The sequence below is a fragment of the Drosophila tropicalis genome, unplaced genomic scaffold (assembly GCF_018151085.1).
Source record: "Drosophila tropicalis isolate 14030-0801.00 unplaced genomic scaffold, ASM1815108v1 contig_867, whole genome shotgun sequence".
In the NCBI taxonomy this organism is placed as follows: Eukaryota; Metazoa; Arthropoda; class Insecta; order Diptera; family Drosophilidae; genus Drosophila; species Drosophila tropicalis.
In genome coordinates, this window is record NW_027173362.1 from 3,862,534 (window position 1) to 3,889,630 (window position 27,097).

General features: G+C 33.1%; 1 protein-coding gene across 16 annotated transcripts; it reads left to right on the forward strand.

Moving 5' to 3' along the window:
* Positions 1 to 23: 23 nt before the first annotated feature.
* On the forward strand, positions 24 to 26,966 carry Adar (Adenosine deaminase acting on RNA). Of its 16 annotated transcripts, none has more exons than XM_068298289.1 (14): positions 44 to 300; positions 3,045 to 3,206; positions 5,153 to 5,371; positions 6,485 to 6,572; positions 12,153 to 12,246; positions 12,811 to 12,959; positions 15,572 to 15,854; positions 16,642 to 16,824; positions 16,898 to 17,178; positions 17,261 to 17,411; positions 20,153 to 20,318; positions 21,713 to 21,812; positions 21,871 to 22,350; positions 22,419 to 26,966. In XM_068298289.1, the coding sequence occupies exons 4-14, from the start codon at positions 6,489 to 6,491 to the stop codon at positions 22,515 to 22,517; spliced, it is 2,070 nt and encodes a 689-aa protein (XP_068154390.1). In that variant the 5' UTR covers positions 44 to 300; positions 3,045 to 3,206; positions 5,153 to 5,371; positions 6,485 to 6,488; the 3' UTR covers positions 22,518 to 26,966. The 16 variants fall into 16 exon arrangements, with proteins under 16 accessions (XP_068154406.1, XP_068154402.1, XP_068154403.1 ...); XM_068298290.1 differs by having other exon boundaries at positions 44 to 288; XM_068298291.1 differs by having other exon boundaries at positions 44 to 288; positions 3,052 to 3,206.
* The last annotated feature ends 131 nt before the right edge of the window (positions 26,967 to 27,097 follow it).

Here is a 27,097-nt window from a genome sequence, read left to right on the forward strand (position 1 = left end):
AGCGAATTGAATTGAATTGAAGAGAGCCGCGGCGAAGTGTCTTCGGGTGTTTGTTTTTGTTTTTTTTTTTATTGTTGTTTTTGTTTTCTAGCCGAAAGGTGGTGCGCCGCGCGTGTTAAGAATCCGTCGAAAACGTAGTGAAAAAAAAAAATAAGAAAATTAAAACGGGATTAAACTAATTGTTTTGCTGAATGAACGTCGAGTGAATTGTGCTTTTTGTTTTCGTTTCTGCCCTTTTTTTTGGTTAAATTGTTCTGTCTCTCTCTCAAAAAAGACAAATTGCAAATTGTGAGTGCCAGAGTAAGTATGTGTGTGTGACCAAGTGTGTGTGTGTGGTGTGTGTGTGCAAGTGTGTGTTTTTGTTTAAAGACAATTTTTGATGCGCCGCTTAAATCTAACAAAAAAAAAAAAGAAGAAAGATGTAATAATAATTCGCATTTGAGACTAGTATAAAACAAACGTGAAGTACTTGCAGCAAAATTTTATTAGTTGAATAATGAAATCAAAATGAGAGGCATTCTAAAGAGCGTGCCAAAAATCAATATCTAAAGCAAGCGAGAAAAAAAACCGAAAAGACAAAAAAAAAAAAAACCAAAAAAGAGGAAAAAAGGCAGCAGTAACAAAACACAAAAAAATAAAAAAAGAAAACAACAACGAAAAATGTCATCGGCGCATAGAAAAAAAGACACAAAAAATGAAAGAAATGCATATATATATGTATGTATGTGGTGTATGCGTATGCGTGTGTTTGCATGTGCATATATTTATATATATATATATAAATAAATATGTATATGTATATTATATGTGTAAATATTGCATACAAATGAAACACAAAAAAAACCCAAGAAAATAGAAAAACAGAAAAAATATAGCAATGTTTCGATTTTATTTGGTTTTCTTTGATTTTGTTTTGCCCTTTTTTGTTTATGAGGCTGCGCTCTCTCTCTCTCTCTCTGTGTATTACATCAATACAGGGTGTCAAATAGGAAGAAAGTAATTGCAGCAGCCGAAGAAAGGCTCGGTTTAGTTTTGACAAACACGACAAAGCAACTTGAATAAATAAAGTATTAAAACGTGCCTAAAAACCTTCATAAGACAAAAGTGTGACGGAGCATCTCATATGGGACAACTTTGCCGACCTCGTTTCATATCAAAAAGTAAAGTATTAACCTCCCCTTCGGAATGGTGGGTCATCCCCAATTCATTGTTGTAGGCGTTAGAAATCAAAAATTAATCCGTGTTTGCCCCGTCAAGTGCGTCAGTTCACCAAGTATTTTTAGGCTAGGTGTTTATGTTCGTGTGTGAGTGTTTCTGTGTGTGAGTGTGTGTTACGATATTGCCGGAATAGCCTTAGCCTTGTTAAGGAGACACCCAGTATTTTCGCTTCTCGCCTCCTCTCGTGGTAGTCGTGGTCGTTGTCGTTTGGTCCGTCGTCGTCTTTCGTTAGACGTCGTTGTGGCGCCATTATTATTTTTTTTCCTTTTTTTTGTTTCCATTTTGCTGCATTGCAGTGTCCGCCATGTACCTGTTCCTGTTTCTCATCTTTCGCTCCCCAAACCCAACCCCCCTTTCCATTACACACACACTCATACATAACACATCGCCTCTCGCTGTTTCCTCTTCCGCTCCGCATCTCTCTCATTGCTCTCGTTTTCTCCTCTCTCTCCTCTCTCACTCTCTCTCTCTCTGTATATGGCTCTGGCTTCCTTAATGTTTTGCTTATTAAAAATGCAATCGTTATTCTTGAGGCCTCCGCTGTGTCCTGTTTGCCGATCGTTTTACAAAACGGTGCAAAAGAACGACGTTGGAGTAATAGTAGCCGGAGGAAGAGGAGAAAGAAGCAGAAATAATTTGCATTTGCTGTCGCATTACCTAATCTCTATCCTCTCTCCATCCCTAGACCATCTCCTCCCTACCATCGACAAGCATCGAGAATGTTTGGCCAGTTTCCAATTGGAAAAACAGGCTAGTTTTCCATCTAACCATCAGACCACTTGGATACTCATTTTCCTCATGATTTACCATTACTGCGCTTTTTCCTAATTAAACGGAAATTGTCAATAGAAACTGTAAATACAAAAAGGGGGACCGACACTACGATTGATCCCTCGGACCGAATAGACTGACATGACCACAAAACGAGTTCAAAAGAATAATTTCCTCCATTAGTTATCCCAACTAAAGTCACAACAAATATATACATATGCGTATATTCTTGATCAGCATGGTCGAGATATATCCGTGGATAAAAGCCAATCGCCCGGAAAAATGACAATAGTTATCTCTACAAAGTATAAAGTTGGTCAAAAGTGCTAAAGTGCTTATAAGTATTAAAATATACGATATTGCCCTTTCCCCACTTGTTCTGCAGTGTATTCCCAAGTCGTTGCGACAATTTATCGACTCCATTTTGTTAAAATTCGCCATGTTTGTTTCTAAGAAACCGTTAGTTCTTGTGTTTCCGTTCGACTTTTAGCTTTTTCTTTTTCCACCTCTTTTTGCTCTACTTCCGGTTCCTTTCACATACAATCCATGCATACATACATACATGTACATATATATACATACATAATGTATATACGATATATTTTATAAAAAAGTTCAAGTCCTCTAAACGCGATAATCAAAAAAATAAGAAAATCGTATATCTAAAATAAATAAATAAACGGCAGAAATCTTAATCTGTACATAATATGCAATCCTTGTGTATATAACTACATACATATATCTATATATATATGTATATTGCAATATTCTTGTGCATTAAGGTTCTTTATATGAGTTAGAGCGATGTTTTTGTTTTTAATGAGGTATAGTCTTTATTTTGAAAGGGTTCCAGTTTTCAAAACATATCGAGGAATCCTCCAGTATTAAAAAAAAATATATATATCTATCACCATTTGTTGGAAGTCTCAAGATTATAAGTAGAAAATACTGTAAAATATTTTTTCTATTGGATTTGGTAGCGTAGTTTTAGTTATTTAGCTACTATAGTTAGTTAGTTTGTCTATTGATTATATTTTAAAATTAATTGCAATTAGTTTTCAGAGAGAGTGGCAGAGAGGTTAAAAAAAGAAAACAAAAAAAATAAAGAAAAGTAATCATTCATCTGTCTTCAACAATATAAAGAAAAAAAAAAAGAAAAAAAGAGAGAGAAAAAAGTCATGTTGAACAGCGACAATAATAACAGTTCAGTGCAGCATGTAAGTAAATTTTTTCTTCCCTTATCTTTTTATATATGTATGTATAAATATATATATTTGTATATAAAAATCTAGAATTAGCATTTGTTTATTGTCCAAATTGCATGCATGAAATTGAATTGAACAGCTGCTTTCTTTGTCTGTGTCCCTAAAACGCATGTGTATGTCCTTATGTATATCTGTTTATGATACTCTATATATATATGTATGTATGTATGTAATATCAAAATTTAAAACCGCTTCATAAATGTTGCTGTCAGTTTAGGACACTTAATAATAACTTTGAGAATATAAAACAAGACTGAAGAGTTTCATTCCGACTTAGTTCATGTGTTTTTCTAGTTGAGAGTTTTCCTTCTTGTCCTCTGATTAGAAAGTTGAATTATGTTTTTCAGATCTACTGGAAATGCCCTAAAGAAGTTTTCCAGTTTGTTACAAATCAAAAAGAGAATACATTTCTGGCATTTGGCTGTTGTAAGTAATATCCTTTTCACGATTAATTTCTCTGAGGGCGACGGGTATTTGCTTTCAAAATTATCTCCCTTTAGCTGAAAGCTGATAAATAGCAAAAAGACGACAAGGAAAAAGAAATAGTAGGCTTAAGGTCAATTCCTAGGGCATGAACTTTGAAAGCGAAAGTCGAAATTATGCTCTCCATGCTATTTTCAAACACAAACATTTAATCTTTTTGTCACTAATTTTTTCACTTTGAAATTTGAAGCGTATGTCTTATGAAGAATTTTCGTCCCAGGCATTTGAGCGTTTAGAACTTGAGATTTATAGTTAATAGTGCTGAAAAAATAAATTTTGAATAAAATTCATGGTGGTTACCACTGTAAAACTTCTGTAGCTTTTGAAATAATGAAAATTTAAAGTTTTGTTCTGATTATTTCCAGTTGAGGTAGATTTAATGCCACATCAATGTATCATCGGAAAGTTTTATGCATTTTTTGCATACTTTTAGGCATTATTTTTTAATTGTTTTAACACAAAAATAATTAATTTGTATCAAATTAATGTTTAGCTTACTGAATCTATCTTTCCCATTGGTCCAGAAGTCTTTTTTTCAATTTTATTTACAATTCATAATGACACTGAGGCAATGATGGAGAATAGTTATTAGATCGCAATTAAAGAGAAAATGTTTAAGTACAAACTGAAGTAATTACTTTATGCCAGCTCGTTGAAACTCAATGCCACGAAACACAGGGGACATAATCTAATTTTCCATATATGTGAGTACATTCACATGTATTCATTTAATAATCATTCCCAAATAAAGCTGACTTAAAGTTCTGTGCAAATATTATATGTTTATTGATTTTATGCCCAGAGGATATCTACTTTTTAAACTATTTAACAAAGCTTTTCATAAAAATTTTGAACTTTTACACAAAGAATTGGACATAAATTAAGAGTTTCACTGGAAGACAATCAGATTATGAAGTGCAGTCTCGTCCCCATCAAAAAATTGTTAAAATGAAAGTTTAATTAAATTAGTGATAGTGAAAAAGAAGTGGGTGGGGGACACGGGAGTAAAAATCAGATCTAATAAACAACACCCTGTGAGAGTGCGCAGCATCGAATTCAATTATCTCATCGACATTCACAAATGCGTGGCAACAAAGAGCTCTCAATTAAAGGGTACAAACCGAGCACCATTAAGGAATGTTGTCACTCTCGGTTAGAGTGTGTGTGTGTGTGTATGTGTGTGCAGCATGCATTGTGTGTGTATTTAAATTAGTTAGTAACATATCATTTGCCGCTGCTGTTGCTCCTCTTCAATGCCATGGCATTTTCTCTTCATTTATTCCCCCCCCATTCCCCCTCCTCTTCCTCTTTGTACCCCTTTCCACTTTTGTGTTTGTGTGTCTTCTATCATTCCTTTTGTTTTGCGGTTTTTTATGCAAAAGTTTTAAAATAGTTTTCCCTCACTTTAAAAACAGATTGCATGCTAACCGGCACAAAGTGTACAAAGAAAAGAAAAGCGACAACGAGAGAGAGAAAGAGAGAGAGAGATAGAGAAGGAATGCCGCCATTTCACTTTCAAATAACACATTGAACATTGTTCTAATATTTATTTAAATAACAAAATACTTAAATACAACACGAATATGATGATTCACGAAATGCTTCTTCAACCCTAATTGATAAATATACAATATGTAAGTGATTAAGGACAAAATAGTCTCTTGTCTTCGAGGAAAACAAATAAATTTTGCATGTCTATTGTTTTTCACTCAACACGAATCAAAAGTAAAGATTTTGAGAATCTAAGTATGAATGAAAGAGGAACAAACGAAGCATTTGCTTTAGAGTTATTCTTCTTCTTTATTTTTAGTTTCCAAGTTTATTGATCGATCGGCCAAGAAACGTTCATCAATACGAATCAAATAGATTCGTTAAGTTAACAAATTATTCCTTAAAGTTATTTAGATATATTGGTTAAATATGGCAAAACTAGAGCTGCGTCTGGCGGCAAGTCTTGATCCTTAAAGTATGCAATAAACAGTACAAAAACTTTCTTTTTGAAACAAATGTATAACGAAATTTTGGATGGAATGAATGAATGAAATAATTATTGAAGCAAATATTCTTTAAGAACAATTTTAAAGTTACAGGGCACACGAAAAATTATACATTTCTTGCTATACAAAACGTTGTCTGTGTATTGCATACTTTAAAGGGCAAAGTTTTCCCCCATTTTACAGTCCTGAATCTGCCGATTCATCAAAGAGATCTATAGTTGACTTTTTAACCACTTAATAATTAATTCTGATTTCTGATTTAATAATTCTCATTCTGATTTAGTGTAGTTTTGTTTTCCATAAGTTATAACTTGGAATGCTGATAGATAATTATAAATAAAAACACTTTACGCAAAAACTAAAGTATAATATGTTTTAATTTCTTTCGTAACTAGATAATAATGAATAATTTTGCGTTTGAATGAACTTAATATTAGAAACATATTACAAACACAAAAAAAAAACAAACAATTGGGTTATCAATATACGTTTTTTTCTTGGTGCTCAACAAAGCCGAGGCGATTTTTATATAGATCAAGGACCTAACGGCTGGAACCGTAATTCAATTTAGTTTTTATCTTATTTTATTGAGGATATTGCAAAGTTTTTAAAGATTCACATTCACGTGAGAAAAATTGTGAAAATGTGAAAACCAGTCTTGGAACTTTATTTTTTTAGGGGTTTTCTGTTTCCTCTTCGTTTATTCTTTGCATTTGAAAATTTTTCTTAACAGTTTGCTTTCTGCTTTAGCTTTATGGCACACCTCAACTCATTTATCGCTAAACAAAAAGCCAAAAAAGAAACCAGAAAAGAAATGTTAAAACAACCCAGAAATAAGGTAAGCAACACTTAAAAAACAAACACATACATAAATTACAATATTTTTTTTTTTTACTTTTACATTAAAGAGAAAAAAATGAGAAGAAGAGACAACACAACACAAAAAATATCAACAATTCTTTAATCGTCTTACAACAATTGTAATCTACTTACACTGCGCTCACAATTTTCAAGTTATCGATTCTTTTACTCAAAAGACCATTCAATCAACTATTAAATATTGAAAATTTACGGACAAATTCAAAATTTAAAGCAATTAAATTGAATTTAAATAAATTTTTCAGTTTCTATTTTCGAGTTATTAGCCTAAAACTGATGTCGAAATGGGTTGACTACAGAAATTGTGTTGCACAGTGTGTGTTATCGATCGACATTCGAAATGTTTTCCAATTTGGGTTATACTTACTTTCTTTTTCGTCGATGACTCCTTTTACTCTCGATTGAATTGCACCGGAATTGAATTGCCTTTTTGTTTGTGTGTGTGTGTGTGTGTGTGTGTGTGTGTCTAACCCTACCAACGCCTGTTACCCACAGCCCACCATATGTCAGCCCAACGCCCATCCGTTACCATCCATTTGCCCATCCTCCTCGTCTTCGTCTTCGTCCTCATCCTCCTGCCTATCAACCAACCAAGCAAACATTCTCCATGCCATTCCATTTCAACTTAAATGAAACCCCCAATGTACATACATATATAACAAAATGACAAGGAGAAGTCGCTGCTTCTGCTGCCGTTGCCGTATTTGTTGTCTAATTTAGTATAAAGCTCTCTGCCTTCTACCCATAGCACCTCATCTCCTTCGTTCTCCTTGCTACCTCACTCTTTTTGCCATTGTTGTGTGTTAGTTTGTTATAAACGGACGGACGGTCGGTCGGTCGGTCGGTTGGCTGGTTGGTTGGTCGGTGCAGGGCTGCAATTGAATGGGCTTGGGGGATGTGTGGGAAGGTTGGGGGAAGAGGCTATGGGTATAGGTATGGGACTCTGGGCCCTGTTCTGGTCTGGTCTGGGCTGGTGGGGCAAGCAAATGACACTCAGTGCACAGGTGCAATGGCTGCCACATGCATGCCCACCTAGGTATGAGGAGGTTGTCGTTGCACACTTTCATACACACACACACACATGCACAGACATAGAGTGACGCCGCGCTGCATAATGTCAAAATCAACAAATTTCTTATGTCTTTTGTCTTTTTTTTTTTTTTTGTTTTTTTTGTTGTTTTCAAACAAGGGGAAGTGTGGTGTCCGGACCCTCGAGGCCAATGCATTGAGTTGCACTGGCGGGTTGTCTTGCCATTTTTTGATTGTGTGTAGGGTTTTTGCGCAAAACCGAAAAAGGGTGTTGCCAAAATGCACACACACTACACCACACACCCAACCATAGAAAGTTAAAGAAAAGTATGAGATATGGTTACCCTTCTTTGGCACCATATTAAGTGCACATGGTTACTGACATTTTGTGGCACCAAGTTTAATATATTATTCCATTTCCTGTTTACTATCTAAACAAAACAGAAAAAACTAAATAAAACGGTTTAACTAGTCACATTAGAGATAGAAATCGAATTGGGAGCCAACAGCTGGACTATGTGATTCTTCCTTTTTAATAATCAATTATCTGGATTCAGTGCTGTGTCACGATGACACCAAAAGAAAAGGGGGATCTGTCATCGAGTTTTGCCCTTTTTGTTTTTGCAAAGAAATTAACATTCATTGTCGTCAATCATTGTTTTGCCCATTGTTGGATTCAACTAATGTTTCATTAGCAAAACTAGCACAAAAAGTCCATCGATTTAACAATTATGACCCGGCTCTAATGAAATCCTTTTTAATATTCATTCGAAATTGTTTCACATAAAACTGTTGGCTCAAAATTTCTACGCACCCTTTATATATTGTGTATAAGAAACAAAGAAAATAAATGCATTTGTAATAATTGAGAAAGTATTTATAGTTTTCTTGGCAATTAAATTAGATTGACATTTTTCTGATAACTTTTTAAGAATTTTTAGCCTCATAGACTGCCCTCATATCATATTTAAATGCATCTCTTTGCTATTGTCATATAGTCAAGTTTAATATTCTTGTCATTCGGTTCACCTCTTGATCTTACTAAAACAAAATGTTGAAATGGTCTTTAAAGGGCGACTTTCAGAGGCTTGTTCATCTCATAGCCCATTAACCCATATTGAACTCAAGAAAGCCTACTTTTTCTCTGTGCCCTGAATTGCTTGCAGAAGCTTGTGTGGCTTTTAGCACAGAAATCATGGAAATCGATTCCGAGCAAGGCTTTTAAGTAGAAAATGTTGATAAAAGGATATAAAACCCTTTTATATATTTACCTTTAAGCAATAAGATGGTCTTTTGTCTCTAGAATTTTTTAATGATCCACCCTAATGTACACATAGTATGTATATAATATATCCAGATATCTACGCACACTCATACTAAAGTGATTACTGTAAATTGTAATATGCAAATGCAAGTCATGCATTTCTGAGGTTTCGCTGCAGCTGCTAATGTCGCCTTCTCTTGCCATCCATTCCCTTACCTCAAAGAGTTGACGGGTTGGAGGGAACGAAACAGAAGATGAAGAACTATATGTGGGAATGAGATGGGATGGGATGGGATCTATATGGGTTGGCACTGGGACTGGTTCTGGTTCTGCTACTGGTTGTTGTGGCCCGTTTGGACTTAATTAATTTTCGAAAATTCATTTGCCAGGCACTTTGCGAAAGTTTTTATCAACACCAAAACCATCTTAGCATAACATTTTGCAGCATTCTGTACTTCAAAAAGTGCAATTGCTATATGCATAAATCTAAACATCATGCAAAACCAACTAGAAAGAGACGCGACACAAGACACAAGACGAGACGAGTCGCACAAATGATCAAATATATGTACATATATAAATACATATATATGTATTTATACTTATATATCTTTTATGCATTTGTATCTGAAAAAAACTTTGTATTCCTTAGCTGCATTTCTCTTTCGGTTTCATGTCGTGTGACAACTCGTGTGTTTATTGTCAGTTAAATATCTGCACTTATTCGGACAACTCGTGGAATCGGAAAACAAAAACAAATAATAATAATAAAATATGTATCCAGAATATTATAAATCAGGACGTCTTTGCTATAACTATAAATCATTTCATCAACATCACAATCATCATCATCATCATCATGACGAACAGGAACTTTCTCATTGCCATTCCCATTCCCATTCTCATCATCATAATCGCCTGATGCATCGTTTAGCCCGAAGATCATCCATTTCGTCAACATCCTCGACATCGATATTCTATGAACGACAACAGCATCATCATCAGCATCAGCGGCAATTACATGCCATCTCCTCCTCCAGTCAGTTGGCCAAGAAAAATCACGTTTACATTTAAAGCGGCGATTTATGATGTTGCCATTGTGGCCCTGCAATGTGAGTAATGTGTCGTCTCCGTACGTCTTTTGCGCCACCCCTTTTCACTTTATCCTGCATCCTGAACGGAACAAACAAATTTTATCTCGTCTTGTGGCTGTGCATTTCATCAAGTGTTAAAGGAAACCCGATCTCTCTTCCTTTTTTTTTCTTAACAAAAAAGAATACAAATATTTTTCGTCTTGATTTTTGCTTAGTTTTTGCATTTGAGTCTAGGAAAAGAATTCGAAATTTTAATTTAGTTTCTTAAATTTATGGTTTTCAAAAATTTTAGTTTAGTTTAGTTTCTTTTATTGCTTTTATATAGAGTCGTAAATTATTCCATTGGGTATTGTTGTTCAAGTGAGATAGTTTTGAATTTGTTAGCTAACACAAGTTTGAAGTTCGCTGTGGCCATTTATCGATTAAAGCATTTCTGAAAAGTGGCAGAGCAAAGTCCTCGCTCCTTAAATTTCTCCAGTAAATACATTCGATTAAGGTAATGCGTCCTCAAATTGCTTTAAATTATTCAATACTGCGGACTAGTTCAATAGTTGCAAATGCAATACGAAGTTCTCTTCCTCTGTGTAAGCAAAGTGTTTGTCGGATTATGGAAAGAGTGCAAGAAAAGTAATAAAATTTCAAATCTGCATCCAAGTGGGGGCTCTTGGCGCTGACAGGGCTAACACAAGGACCAAATTTAAAGGGGAAATTGAATCATTTTGATGTCTGCTCCGTTTCCTATCACCTAACGAATACTTTTATTTTTATTTCTAAATCCATAATTTGAATCAGAAAACATTTCCGAAACAAGGACATGACTGCTGGGTTTTGTTTTTTATCAGAGTTTGTGGGGTTTTCTGCACACATTATTTGGTTCCCTTTTTTTCACTTTTGCTTACTTTTTCCTCTCTGAGTAATCAAATGACTTTAAACTTTAAGAAAAGAGAGCAAAATGGTTAACAAATCAAATTGCTAAACGAATAATAAAAAAAACAATTACCTTGAATTTAAAAATGAAATCAATGCCACTTACTTAACAATTGTATAAAGAGGCTTTCAAACATAGAGTATACGACCATGTCTTCAATTGAAATTCCTACAGTTGTTAGCTAATTTCATTACTAATATTAGTTATAATAAAAGTATTCAATTAATTAATATTTTCAATGAAGTCATTTTGTTCGTATCAAGAGTTATAGAAATTGCTTCATATATTTAAAGATGAAAGATGATAAATTAATTCTGAGAACTCAAGGAGAACTTTGAAGTTTATTTTAAAACTAAAATGATTACTCGATCGATTTAAAAAAAGGAAATTTTTGAAGAATTTTTGGAATTGTTGATATTTTTTGCATTTGAGATAAAAGATAATCAAACTAATTAAACTAAGAAGCGTTTAACAAATTTGAGTTTAAAATAAAACATATTTTTCATTAAAGCATAGTATTTTTTTGTGTGTTAAATCAATTAATCAAATACTAAAACAAATAAATGCCATTTTATGTCTAATTAAAATAACTATGTCTATACATAAATACATACAAATGCATATATGTACATATATGGTATATGAATACATACATAATTTTAATATATATTAACATCGATGTTGTTTGTATGTAATAATTCTTTGTTTTTGGGTTAATCATAAGTCATTTGCTTATGTATGTATGTGTGTGTGTGTGTTTGTGTGTTAAATTCTAATCGATTTAGCAGTTTGCCTAACAAAATTTCCATAATATAAACACACACAAACACATGCATAGTTGTTGTTGTTGTTGTGTTGTGTGTATAAATCTAATATATGTATTATGTATATGTATTTGTATGATTATGTATCTGTGTGTCCGTGCGTGAGTGTGTGTGTGTGTCTCTATGTTGGTTGTTGTGTGTAACGTAAATCTTGAGTGCATATTAAAACTGAATAAACGCACATATAAACATAAAATAGATATACTTAATATATAATATATATATATATATATACAATATATATGTGTATATACATTAAAATATATGGCAAACCTTTTCCACTTCTTTTTCCTTCTTGGTTTTTGTTTTTGTTTTGTTTTTGATTCGTTTTTGTGTTTTCTTTTTGGTTTTTATCTTTATTTATTTCATTTTTTGTTTTCATTTGATTCCGTTCCCCTAGTCGGTGGCAGCTACACCCATAATCGAGCGCATCATGAATGGCTATAATCGGGAAGCGGGCAAAAAGCGGCGCTATGAAATGCCACAGTATGCTGGTAAGTAAAAGGAAAACTTTCTTTCTATCTTCTCCCCACCCCCAATCTACTTGTTTTCATGATTTTCGTGTTTCCGTGTTGGTTTTATGCGTTCATATCATTGTCGACCTTTTTCATTTTTTTCGAATCTTCATGTTAATGTTCTCCATTTCAGCTTTCCATTTTCTTTCGTTCTGCTTTCCCTTTTATTCTTTTGCAAACTTATTGCTTTTCTCAATGATTACCTTGATCCTCGCTTGGTTTACTAACTTTCTTTTTGCCATCCTTGCAGTGTTCTTCTAATCCTTTTAGCTTCTATTTCTTACTATGTACTTTTGTTTTATTTATGCATCTTCTTTACATCTTTCTTACCTTTTATTCTTCTCTATGACCACTCCTTTTATTGTTTTTGTTTAACCCTTTTTTGTTCTCCTATTTTTTGTTCTTCTTTCTTTATTTTCCGTGTCTTCTGCAGTTCTTGCTGCTTTTTAATAAATTTCGGTTTAATTTCCGTATCCCAAACTTAATTTATAGACAATGTATGGGAATTTGAGCATTTTCCATTTGATTTCATCTCTTCTGCAGTATCGCCGAAGAAGAAAGCCATCAAGGAACGTATACCACAGCCAAAGAATACGGTGGCCATGCTAAATGAATTACGTCATGGATTGACGTATAAAATGGAATCTCAGACGGGTCCGGTGCATGCGCCTCTCTTTACAATCTCCGTGGTGGTAAGTTTCAGAGTGTGACGATGTTGGACAGTTGACCACATGAACGCCAATTCCGGATTGTGGTATTTTGTTTGTGGTGCCATTAGTGAGTGGTGCTGGTGGTGGTGGTGGGCAGCAGCTGCTGCTGGTGGCGATGCTTCAATGCAATTAAATTGCTTGGAAAAAATGAAATTTTTTGGCTATATGCCCAAAAAATTGGCTAAATATGATTAAGTTGAAACAAAATATTCTATAATTCAATTCAGGATTTCATACCCTTTGGCTGTCTGTCTCTCCCTGCCCCCCAAACCCATTCACCTCCCCCGTATTCATCATCGGATGTGATCAAGCAAAATATGATTTGTATCTCATGTACAGCGAGTTCTTTGGGTAATCGAGCATGACAATTGCATGACGGCAATATAGAAATGTTCATATGAGAGAGGGAAATTGTATTCCAAATTATTTTTACCACAATTTGACACACATACATGTAATACACACATATTTAGTATGTTCATACACACATACATACATAAGCAGTATATATAGTATTACTTCACTTTTCTTCTTTTTGTTATTTGTCACATCAGAGGAAGCGTGTTAGAGAAAGTTTGTGTTGGATTTTTGTTTTTGCAGAGACAATAAAAGACTATAAAAGTAAATGCATGATAAGCAGACGTAAAGACGAACTCTAATGGCCATAATAGAAATAGAATGGAAATAGAAATACAAATGGGAATGAAAATGGCAAAAAGACAGAAAGTCGTTAAAACTATTTACGATATATCCCATGATTGGTGTTCATCCTCCTTCATGTTCAGGGGGTTCTAGTTCATTTTGTTTTGTGATTGTGGCGGAGTATGAAATAGAATAGAATATCGAGATTTTCATTTGAATATACTTATGTATGCAACAAAGTTGCCTTTTTGGTCAAGTGAAGGCAGTAACATTGCAACACATTCACGTGACAATATGCCCTAGTGTTTTTTGTGTGGGTTAACCGCTCCTACTTACCTTCCTCCCTTCCTCCATCCCTTTCCAATCTCAAAAACTACTCTCTGTATAGTTGTATGCAAATCAGTTTTGGTTGCGGGCCATATCGGAAGTTATAAAGGTGAAATATATCCTGCATAATTTACATGCATGTATGTACATATGCATATTCGACAACAACGACCCCTTTTTCTCCTGTAAACACACTCAGCCACCTCCATCTCCACTTGTCCCTCATCGCAATCCCTCCACCTTTTGTGTTTTGGAATTTATCGTCGCTAAAATGTCACATATAAATACCTGTAGTAACATTTACATGGCCAACCCCAAAAATATTTCCATAAACTAACCAACATAGTGCAGTATATAGGAATTTTGGTTTTCCATTTATGATTGGCCACAATAAAAACTCTACTTCAATAGTACACATTTACATTTATATACAACGAAGTTTAAATACTCTTATAATTTACATTAAAATAATATAGTAACTTCTGAATTTGTTCTCCTAAGTTAGATTAAAAGTTAGTTTAATTTTAACGAATTAAAAAGCACTTCATTTATTCACTTACTGAATCAGTTGTCTCACTAATTTCTTCAGTCTGTACTGTCTTCATTGTTTTCTGAGATCCCAGTCAGATCGCAGATCAGTCAGGAGGTCAAAAGATTGTAACGACCAAAGCATTTGTGTTTTGTGAGAAAAACTGAACTAGTAAATGAGTCAAAAAGGAATAAGTTAGTGAACATTTTTACTCACTCACTAAGGAAGTCGTTCAATTATGTTCACTCACTCACAAGCAACTCAACACTATTGCATAGCTGACCTGATTGTGATCCTAAGAAAGATTTTGATATTAAACGAATCGTATCGTTAATATCTTTACTTGAAATAGGTTTCCAATTGCATTAAATAACTGTGTGTAATTGATTTTTCTTATTTGACTGATGAAAATACGAAATAAGGTACAAACATACATATATTAGATTCAAAAAGAATCAGATCAATATACATAGACGATGAAACTGACACCTAAAGACAAGAGATTACTTGTCTAAACTATTCAACACAATCGTGGCTATAATTTCTTATTTGTTATGATTTAGCAATTGTTTAGTTAATCATTTCAGATAAATAATCAAAGAGAGACTAACTTTTAAGCTGGTAGTTCTACCTTAACCAAACTTAATAGTCAACAACTACATATTTACATTTGTTAAACATCGAAATTTTGCTTCAAATCCATTAAATGGTCATTTGACAAGTTAAAACATAAAAACGATTAAAATAAATATTGCCGTATCGCCCGATTAGCATTTTTTTTATAGACTGTCTGCTATCCCTATAACAAGTACTTGTATTAAATGAAAAACCTGTGTAGAAACTATTCATTTTTTGCTTTTTCACATTCATAATGGTTATAAGGTTTTACAGAATAACATTTTGTCTTTTGGTTGGAAAGGGTTAATCCACATATTCATATCCATCAGCAAAGAGTCATTCTATCCGTCTATTAATAGATTGATAGTAAACAAGGGGAAATCTTTTGTGATTTTCCCACAAACTAAACTGAGCTGTTATCTGTTTGCGTTTGTGTCCTGCATTTAATTTAAGATGTTTTTTGCTGTTCTGATTTCAGGTCGATGGCCAAAAATATATGGGCCAAGGGCGGAGTAAAAAAGTTGCCCGGATCGAGGCAGCTGCAACGGCGCTGCGTAGTTTTATTCAATTCAAGGACGGAGCCGTTCTTACGCCATTGAAGCCATCCGGTAATCTGGACTTCACCAGCGATGAGCATCTTGAAAATGGTAGTGAAAACATGTCGAAAGACCTAATCGTCGAATACATTGAAAGTTTGCTGTTGACTGAAAAGAAAAGCAAACTTACCTCGCTTGTATTATTCCCGTTTCGCATGAAACAGAGCAAGTATTTTTGTTTTTTATGTTGATTTTTTTCCTTTATTATAATTTTTATAATTTCTCTAATTCATTTCATTTTCTTTTCTCAGTTGTCTTCTAACTTCTCTTGCCCACTTGATTTTCTTTTTATATTCTTTTTTTTTTTTTTGTTTTTCGAACTTTTTAATTGCAAAATTTATTATTATATTAATTTGTTGGTTTAATTGTTTAAATTTTGTTGTTTTGGTTGCAAGAATTAGTTAAATTAATACCAGAATGGATTAAAAAAAAACGTGAAGAAAAATGAGAAGAACACATATCAGAAAAAAAAAACTCCTTGTTGTGTTTGGAAAAAAAGCTTTGACAGTGAGTTGAGTCCTTGTTAAGACACATTTTGATCAATTTGAGAGATCAGTCAGATCAAGTGAAGTGTCAAACATCTGTTTTAACAAAGACATTAAATTCGTTGTAAAATATATTTGTTCAAGTCAACTCAAAAGTCATGGAGTTTTCCCAAGAAGAAGAAATTTTTTCACTTATTAAAAACATGTATTATATACATATATACTATTGATTAACAATCATGTGAGTGACTGTGGAATAGAGCCATTGTGTTTGATGGACTCTCTCTATATACATATATGTTTATTGTGTTTTAGTTGGATTTTGCTGCTTGTGTCCTTGCCCTTGCTATATACATATGTACAAATATACAACAACACATGTAGAACTATACTCATTAGTCTCTAAATCACATCTATTTTTGACAACATGCAAATTTGTTAATCTCTCAATTCGATTCACGTAACAGATGTCAGTAAGAACGCCATTGCGGTCGATGGACAAAAGAAAGTACCCGACAAGGGTCCTGTGATGTTGCTTTATGAACTCTTCAATGATGTTAAGTTTGAGTGCGTCAATATCGATGGAGCTCAGAATAATTGTCGTTTCAAGATGACTGTTACCATTAAGGATAAGAAATTTGATGGCATTGGTAAGGAGTTGAAAGAAAATGTATGAAATTTGCTGAAAAATCAATATTTAATTTGGTTTTCCATTTTGTCCAGGTCCCTCCAAAAAGTTGGCCAAAAATGCCGCTGCCAAGGCCGCACTTGCCTCGCTGTGCAATATCTCGTATAGTCCAATGATGGCACCACAGAAGAATGTGCCGCTGCCCATTGATGACAAGACATCGTCAATGGAATTGCCACAAATCCATGCGGACACAATTGGCCGCCTGGTATTGGAGAAATTCATGGAGGTAATTAAGGGACAGGAGGCGTATTCGCGTCGTAAGGTTCTCGCTGGAATTGTCATGACGGAGAATATGAATTTTAGTGACGCCAAAGTAAGCGATAATTGTTTAGACCACACTTTGTTCTTATTTCGTTAATTTGTTCAATTAATTAATCGTATTAATCCTTTAATAGGTTATTTCAGTATCAACTGGCACAAAGTGTGTCAGTGGCGAGCATATGAGTGTGAATGGAGCTGTGCTCAATGATTCGCATGCTGAAATCGTGTCCAGACGTTGTCTACTCAAGTACTTATACGCCCAATTAGATCTTCAATGTAATCAGGGTATGAATAATGCATTATGCCATTTCTAATCATTTCTAATGCTTACTCTCTGTGTATTTATTTTTTGTTCTTAACTTACTCGATATCTATCGATATCATCTCTATGTGTAGACATTGATGTGTACTGCCTACTACTACTACTACTACTGCTACTACTACTACTCACTCTCGTATACAATACTTTTACAAGTTCAAATTTTGAGTGGTTTTGGTGGTGGTGGTGGAGGTGGTGTTGGTGGTGATGCTGCTTTTGCTGCTGCTGCAAGCAAAACTCCAAATTAACCACATAACTTTTTATTCCATATTTATTTTTACCTTATGGTTTTCTCTCTCTTCTCTGCTTACTGTTGGATTATTATTATGTTCATAATTTATGTATTTTTTTTTTCTTGTCATTTACTTTCGCTCTAACTCAAATCTAGTAGTTAATAGAAATTTGTTGGCACTGTTTTTCTATTTATTCACTTTGCTTTGTCGCTAATCGACTTCTGTTAATATGCTTGTAATATATTTCTCGCTCATTGTAGTTGGTTAATTGGCCATTATGTCTTTTCATGTAATGTAAATTATAATCTAATCTATAGTCTGAATGTTTCATGTGATATATATATATAGACGGTTAGACCAAATGTGTAAAAAATATTAAGTTGGACATCCTTAAATCAATAATGCACCTGATTTGCAAAAGGAGCAATACTTAAGTCGCTTTTTTTAGGCCCTATTCTTGTGGGCTACCTAAGGAAATTTGTAAATTATTAAAGTGCCTTTCATTTGCAAACTCTATCTTTTAAATTAATAAAATAATTAAATAATTACCAAGCGTCTTAAAAGGCACAGAAATTATTGTTTCATTTTACAATATTGCTTTTACCAAGATGTAAAAGTTTAATATTTAGACTTAAGTGTTAAAACTAAAAGATAAAAGGCAAGAGCAGATTCATGGTACCAAATATTTATTTTATGCATAGTATTTTTTAGCGTTTAGCGTAACAACGATGAAATTATGTTTCTTGTTTTGATTTTTACCTCGATAATGTTGGAGTAGCTTTAGATATATAAAATATAGCTGAATATTTGAGGAAAAAGTAGTTGACACTGAGGAAAACTTATGGCAGGCAGCATTCTGGTCAAATAAATTGATATCCCCTACAGGGAGGAAACCAGTCCACAGCCGGATTATCTCTCCACACATTGAAGAATTTTTCTTTATATATATTACAAAAATGTAATTTTTATTTTTGTTGCTTGTTAATGACCTATCTTTTGCTTGTTCTTTTCTTTATCGAATATGATATTCCCAATCAATATATGGAAATTTAATTGTTTGTGTACAACTTTATGTTATCCGATAGATGTAAATCATATATGGTCAAATACTTTGTTTTTACAAACTCGTGAAGTGAGTTTTCAAACATTCTAAAACCAAACTATTCGTACTCATGCATTGCTCTAATATGTACATATGTATATACAATAGAATCCGGTTATAATGACGCTCAAGGGACCGACGATTTTCGTCGTTATATCCGGAAGACGTACTAACCGGAGGTTCTTTCATATAAGTTTGTATTGGGACTAACCAATCACTCATCGAATTTTAGTCGCTATAACCAAACGGACATTATAAGCGGAGTCGTTATGACCGGATTCTACCAATGTTCTACTTATATTTTATAGAAACTTTACATATTTTAGTTGCCTATTTACTGTAAATAACATGCTTACATCAAAATAGTTCTATAAAAAGTCCAAAATGTTCCTATACTTGCTGTAAATTTAACTCTGAAACAGCTGTTATACATATTTGTATTATATAAAGTTTTTTTTTTATAAATAATTTGTGCCTCTACATTTAGTTGTATTTTATTTTGAATTGTTATACAACTTTTGCATAAACGCAACTGCAATACATACATTAATGATATGGCTTACAGATGTCTGTTGTCTTTGCATTTTCTTTCCATTCACCAATATCAATACGCTGAAATGCTTACTTACGATCAAATCCTCTGTATAGACATGTATGTAAATAATATTTATGTCAAATCATGAATTTTGAGTTTCAAGGTTTCATTTCTGCTATTGGCAGGAGTTTATTAATATTAAGAGTTACTCGAACATTTGCATTTGCTTGCTGCTGATATTTATGACTAACAACTAGACACACCCATACACGCACACACCCACACCGACCCGCACACACAATAGCAGACACACAAATACACTTCTATTTAGATGAAATGCCGCTTTCTCTTTCTTGTAGTAAACATACGAATTCATACATTTCCTCTTATGTACATACATATCCAAAAAAAGAAAAAAAGAAAAACAAAACTTGTTTACTTTCTCCCTCTATCTCTTTCTATCTCTCTGTCTCTTTCTATTTATATTTATTTAATTTATTTTTTTTTTTTTTGTTACCAATTTTTATTTATTTTTTGTTTCTCAATTTGTATATATTTTTCCTATTTAGTTTATTTGATTTTTTGTGTTTTTTTTTTAAATTTATTTTCGTAATACTCGTCGACTCTTCGAGACCCGAAATTATTGCATTTGGTTTTGGGGGCAGCACGAAGAGGCAGCACTTGTATAAAGATGAATTGAAGAAGAAGAAGAAGATTGATGAGAAATAATTTACTCTATATATTTAATTGATTGATTGAATTGTTAATTGATTAATTGATTATACACTATTATTGAATTTGCATTTATTTTTCATTTGTTTTTTTCCTGAATTATAGCAACAGCATATCAGTCGATTTTCGTGAGGAATACTGACGGGCTATACCCATATAAACTAAAATCCGGGGTACATTTCCATTTGTATATTAATACAGCACCTTGTGGGGATGCACGGATATTTAGTCCTCACGAAAACGACACTGGTGTTGATAAACATCCGAATAGGTTGGTACAAAACGCTCTCTCTCTTTCTCTCTTTCTTTCTCTCGTTCTCTTTCTTTCCCTCGCTCTCTCTTTCTCTCTCTCACTACTGCTACAAAAAAAAAAAAAAAAAAAAAGAATAAAATTTAAAAAGAAATACAAAACAACCAATTTAAAATATATATAACAGTAATCACAAAGAAAATTTTATTCATTTTACTCAACCACAAACACACAGAGACAGAGAAACTTACACACAAACACACACACACACACAGCTATAATTACTTCCGAATCCTAATATATATAAAGCAATAGCCGCTCTCGATTTGAGTGCTATCTGCATATAATATTGTCTACTTGCTTAATCTAAGTCCGCCGTTTGGTATGCCGCCGTTTCGAGCACGAGCATAATGTAAAATACACAAATACCGAAATACCGTTATACCGAAATTAACAAACAGATTCTTAAATCCATCCCCACCAACCACCGCCGCATTTAAAAAGGAAGACTACTCGTTAGAAGTTGGAAGGATTAAGCATTTGTTCTAATGTCTTCGATAGACTCTATATTGACTATGATGGATACTGATCAAGAGCATAGGCAGGTCATATACATACATACAAACATATATGGTATTATCGAAAACAATGAAAAACTGTAGCATACATTTTGGGGTATATAGGATAATTCCTCAATTGAATCTTTTCTCCCCTTTCTGAATGTATTGACTTGGTCTTCAGTTTTGTCTTTGCTGTTTACAAGAGTTGTATGTTACGTTTCTTATTTATTCTATCTTTACAGCACACACACTAACGTCCTTTCGTCCTTGAGCCTTATCATGCAAAACAAAAATATATATATATTGAGTTTTCGATCATACAATCTTCCACGTTCTGTTTGTATTGTTGTTTTTAAAGAACAAATGCAGAAAAGGGACGAATTTTCAAAACTAAAAGGAAATGGTTAAACCGTATTGTTTTTTTGTTTATATAAAAAGTGGGCGTGGTAATTGCTTCGTAGTTTCCGTTCGACTAGAAAGTACTCATATATTCAATGTTTGTCTCTAAGTTCTTTGTCGGTTTAGTTAATGGGTTTTTGATATATACACACACACACACACCACAGTGAAACACACACATATACACAGAAACACAAACTTCTGATACATATACATACATATGTATACTAGTATAGTATAATACCTATATATATATATGAATTTGAATTTGTCTTGTCGCCAAATGTTTTTTGAAGTAACCTTTTAACAAAAGCAAACTAATTCATTTTCTTCACATGCACTCTACTATATGCTGACAAACTGAATTGCAAAACCACAAAAAACAAACACTCACACACACACACACACACACACCATCACACACAACAACAACAACAACAACATTAAATCGAACAGAAAAGCGCGTGGACAATTGCGTACAAAAATTGAATCGGGTGAAGGAACCATTCCGGTTAAAAGCAGCGATGGCATACAAACCTGGGATGGCGTACTTCAGGTGAGTGTTCCACACCAAAATATGTACGATCACTTGAACGAATCGTATTTGTTTACAGGGCTCGCGACTGCTTACCATGTCGTGTTCGGATAAAATCGCACGCTGGAACATTGTTGGTATACAGGGTTCCCTATTGTCTTCCATAATTGAACCAGTGTACCTGCATTCCATTGTGCTTGGCAGCCTCTTGCATCCAGAGCATATGTATCGCGCTGTTTGCGGACGCATCGAGAAGTCTATACAAGGGCTGCCGCCGCCCTATCATTTGAATAAGCCACGTCTGGCCCTTGTCACATCGGCCGAGCCACGCAATCAGGCAAAAGCCCCCAACTTTGGCATCAATTGGACCATTGGCGATACCGAATTGGAAGTGGTTAATTCCTTAACGGGCCGCACTATCGGTGGTCAAGTGTCGCGTATCACAAAGCAGGCGTTCTTTGAGAAATATAATTTCCTAATCACAAATTTGCCGGGTATACCTAATCGTAAACTGACCACGGATTATGGTCAGACAAAGGCAAATGTTAAGGATTATCAGGTATGTGACTTGATTTTTTGTTATATTTCATTGAATTTTGTTTCAAATTTTGTATTTTTTATCTGCAGACGGCCAAATTAGAATTATATTCCGCATTCAAGCGAGAGGATCTCGGCAGTTGGCTCAAGAAACCCATTGAACAGGATGAGTTTGGTCTTGTCGAATGACTGCATTCAACAAAACCGTTAGCCATATATAAAACAATAATACCAACAGCAGCAGCCGCAGCAGCAGCAGCAGCAGCAGCAGCAGTTGAACCAACAAAAACAAATTTGGCAACTAAAGCAGTTAATTTTTTGACAACAACTAGAAAAGACACGAGCAACGGCAAGCAATTACCAGTAGACTATTTAGTTTCTAGAAAAAATTATATTAACGACAATGATAATCATGATAGTCATGATGATAATAACGATGATGATGATAAATCGGAAGTTGTAGTACATAAAGTTGTTGTTGTCAATCATAAAGAAAATCCAAGCATTAAATCATCTATAAACAATCAATTGAAAAAGACAAAGATGTGTGCTAACAACAACAACAACAGAAACATAAACAAGAAAATCAACAAGAACAATAATCAAAATGTTCGAATTATGTTAACAAATTGCTCTAGAATATTTCTAGAATAGAATGTAGTTTTTATGCTGGAACTGAGTAAAGAAGTATTATGGCGTTTTAATTGAAATCAAACAAAGAATAAAACAATAACCAAAACCAAAACTCGCCCTCTCCACTTGGATAAAATAGAATCTAGAGTCAACAATATATAGACCGACAATTTTAAAATAGAATGAAAATCCTGTTAATGTCCTGCTTAAGCACTCTATCCATGCTCTAAATCTAACTAACTATCCTATCACTCTCTCTCTCTATCTATCTCTCTATCTCTATTGTCTATTGTCCTAACTATTGGTGGAGAAAAAGCAAGAGAGACAACAAACACAAGATCCTTTCTCTCTCTGTCTCTCTCTGTCTGATTCAATCTCCACTTTCTAACACTTGATACTTGAAGCTCTTTGCAATAATCTCAATTTGAACAATAATGGAAAAACCATTTGATTTATGTATTAATGTATTATACAGTCAGTTGAAAAAGTTAAGGCACAACAGCAGCATTATGTTTAATCTACGTGGCATTGTTTATTCGAATGTGGATACCTTAACTTTTGTCACTCACTGTATATGGGTCAATCTTATGAGGCACCAATTAAGAAGCAATGTACACACAACAAACAATAAACAAGCAAACAAAGAAACAAAAACTCTCAAATAGTAGAGGCTGTAAATAATCATTAGGATTGGATTATATACGCAATCGTAAGATGAAAGAAGAAGCAAAGTACTTATATATATCTATATATTAATATATATATAAATATATATTTAAATATATAACAACTTAATGAATTATTCACAGTCAAATATATTGTAAATTTCATTGTTTTGTGCATATTATTAGAAATGTATACATTAATGAAACTAACAATGAATACTATAGCTAAGATCTAAGCATTGTTTGTTGTAGTCTTCTCAGTAGTAGTCGAATTTGAATTTTTGTTTATTGTGAACAAATCGAATCGAAACCGAAATGGCAAGAATCGAATTAACTATGCAAAAATGTCATATTCAAACAAACAAAATATTAAGAACAAAGAAAAACAATGAAACAAATACATATATACAAATGACTATATACATACTTACATACATACATACATATATACATAGGTACCATAGCATTTCTTCCTCTGCTCTCTATAACAATTGCTCCATAAAAATTTACTTTCTCAAATATTTTGTTGATTAGCTTCTTCAAATATACGTAATTACTTATATATTGTGTATAGTAAGATTTTAGTTAGAAATGTTTTCTATAGAAGGGCACACACACACATGCAAACAAACTTGTTTATGGTAAAGAAGACTGCCGTATTTGTTGAATGATTGAAATTACCTTCCAATAAATGATCACCAAAATATGAAACCTTCCAATTTAGTTCTTCGTATTCATAGCCTTTTAACTATACCTTTTAAGTATTTCTCTTGGTTTATCTATTCTTTATTGTTTCTGGTTTCAATCAATCAGAAATCAGAAAGACTCAAAGTGGACTAGTAACAGAGAGAAACCAACATCCATATAGATATATGTACACTAGAATTACTTTAAACGGACTTAAAACCATTGTTCTCTCATTTTGTTTAGTTTATTCGTTAATTATATCTTGTTCTTAGTAGTCAGCTATACACACACACACACACACACACACACAAGTAAAAGGAAAGCGTCGAAATAGATTGTAGAGTCACTATATATATCTCATGTGGATCTGCTACACAGTATCCCAAAAATTAGATCTTGAACCAAGTAAAGTTAGGAATTATTATATCCATCTCTCTCACTAGTAGCTCTGCTCTCACTCTTTATCTATCGCTCTCTATTTCTCTCTCACTTTTGGCACTAATTTATTATACTTTTTCTTTGGTTTTCACCCATCACCAATCCCTTGATCAAAAACAATCATTCTCATACAGATAAGAACAAAATGTTACTAACACTACGTATACATATATATATATATATGTACATTACAAATACATAGGTCTATATATATGCAAGACAAAATTGTACGGTGATCAGCAAATGAACCCCCTCTCGCCCCCCACTAGGCTATTATAAATGAAAATTGCGCATAAATAAAAATACAAAATCCAATTAAATAATTTAACAAAATCTTGAAAGACAAAAAAAGCAACAAACAAACAGAAAATACTTGAGTAGTGGAAAATTTTTAATATACATATATATATATATAGCAATAAAAACGTACTTACAGATATATATACATACATAAATACACACACACACACACACACACACACATACATAAATCATAGAAAGGGAGAGCGCAAAAATAAAAGCAGGACACACATAAATATATATATCCATATATGTATATAAATTCTTTTTTTTTTGTGTTTAATATGAAAAACATTTTTTGTTATTTATTTTTAAGTTTTCTAATTTAAATATTTAAAATTTAATGACAAATAAAACCTTGACAATGTACGTCCCCATTACAATTACAATCTTTGTCTCTAATAATTCCTTAGACTAGAATTATCTTTATTTGTTTTCGTTTGTTTTTTGTTGAGTTTTGGGTTCGGTTTTAGATCGATGCTTAAATTTCTTCCAAAACAGCGTCGAACTCAACAATTTGGCCCACTAAATAAACACACATTCTTCCAAACGTCGGGGTCACCAACATACAGTACAGTAGTTAGCGGTATTGTTTTACATTTTATGCATTTAGCTTAAGTTAAGAAACAAAATTTCACAACAATTATTATGCTCGAAAGTTAATGCTGCTGCCACATATTAAAATCGTGCAGTTAGCCGAACGATGCGATTCTTCGATTTGCGTCGTTATTTCATTTACTGTTAAGCCTAGTGTTAGAAAAGTTCTTATGAGTAGAGGAAAGCGAGACATTTCGTTTGCAATTAATAGATATAGAAAAGTTAAGGACAAACCGAACCCAAATCCAAACAAATTTTGAGCTCAGTTTAATTTAATTTGTTAGTTTCATATTTCAACACATATTTATATATATATATGCGATATATTCCTCACACACACACACAGACACAGACACACAGTTTGCTTAATCTACATATATATATATATGTTTTGACAAAAGATGAAAAAGTTCTTACAATAAATAGCCATTAAAAAAAAAGGTAAAACGATAAACAAATAATAACGAAAACTAATTAATTAAAATGGGAAATTAAAACGACGAATATAAAAATGAAAGGAAAAAAAAACAAAAGAGAAAAAAACCAAATTTGATCTTATATAAAATACTGTGATACTAAATTTTACTAGTACTTCCAGCATAGCTGCATTTTATCCATTCTAAAATATTCTAAGTTATGCAAAAAACCAAAAAACAAAAGAAAAACCGATACGATACCGATAAACAAAAAAGAACAAGCAAAACAACCGAAACCGAAGAATGGAATCCAGCATCAGTTATACACTCATAATCTAGAGCAAGGAAAAAAAAAAAAAAAAAAACAAAGAAAGAAAAAAACAACAACCAAAAATATTATAAAAAGAACGTGAATAAAATCATATAAGCATATGCATACATATACTGCAGATATATGTATATATACACACACAGCTAGACACATACACACCCAAGAAAAAATATATATATATATATATACATGATATATAGAAATGGCATACAGTTTTGTCTTATCTAGAATTTCAATTAAGAAGTTTTACAACTAAATGAAATACGAAATGAATCAATCATAAATAAATAGAAAACCAATGCACTATGGGGTTTAGTCAACTTCCATACATATATACACACCACACACAAACACACACACACACACTTGAGACACACCACTTTTCATACCTAAGATAACGCGCTATTTATCTGTTCTATCGAAATAAGCTAAACTATATAACAATTACAAAAACAAACTGAACAAATTAGTATTTTAATTTTCAAACCAATATAAAATGTTGGCTAACAAAAAGAAACTCCACTATATACATAGGATATATATGATATGGTATATAGCGCTCAGAAGACAAGATCAATAAACAGCTTGATAATTTGATAATATAATCAAACATAGGACCAGAAGCAAACTACGGCCTTGCCGTACTTTCTATATCCTTACAAACTGTATCCTTCAAAATGATCCGTCACAGATAACAACCAC

Excerpts from the sequence above, each read along its gene's own strand:
- Adar (XM_068298289.1), top strand. The coding sequence starts at position 6,489 with ATGGCACACCTCAACTCATTTATCGCTAAACAAAAAGCCAAAAAAGAA. Across the intron at positions 12,247-12,810 it reads TGAAATGCCACAGTATGCTG|TATCGCCGAAGAAGAAAGCC; the intron begins GTAAGTAAAAGG and ends TCTCTTCTGCAG. Across the intron at positions 21,813-21,870 it reads CCTGGGATGGCGTACTTCAG|GGCTCGCGACTGCTTACCAT; the intron begins GTGAGTGTTCCA and ends ATTTGTTTACAG.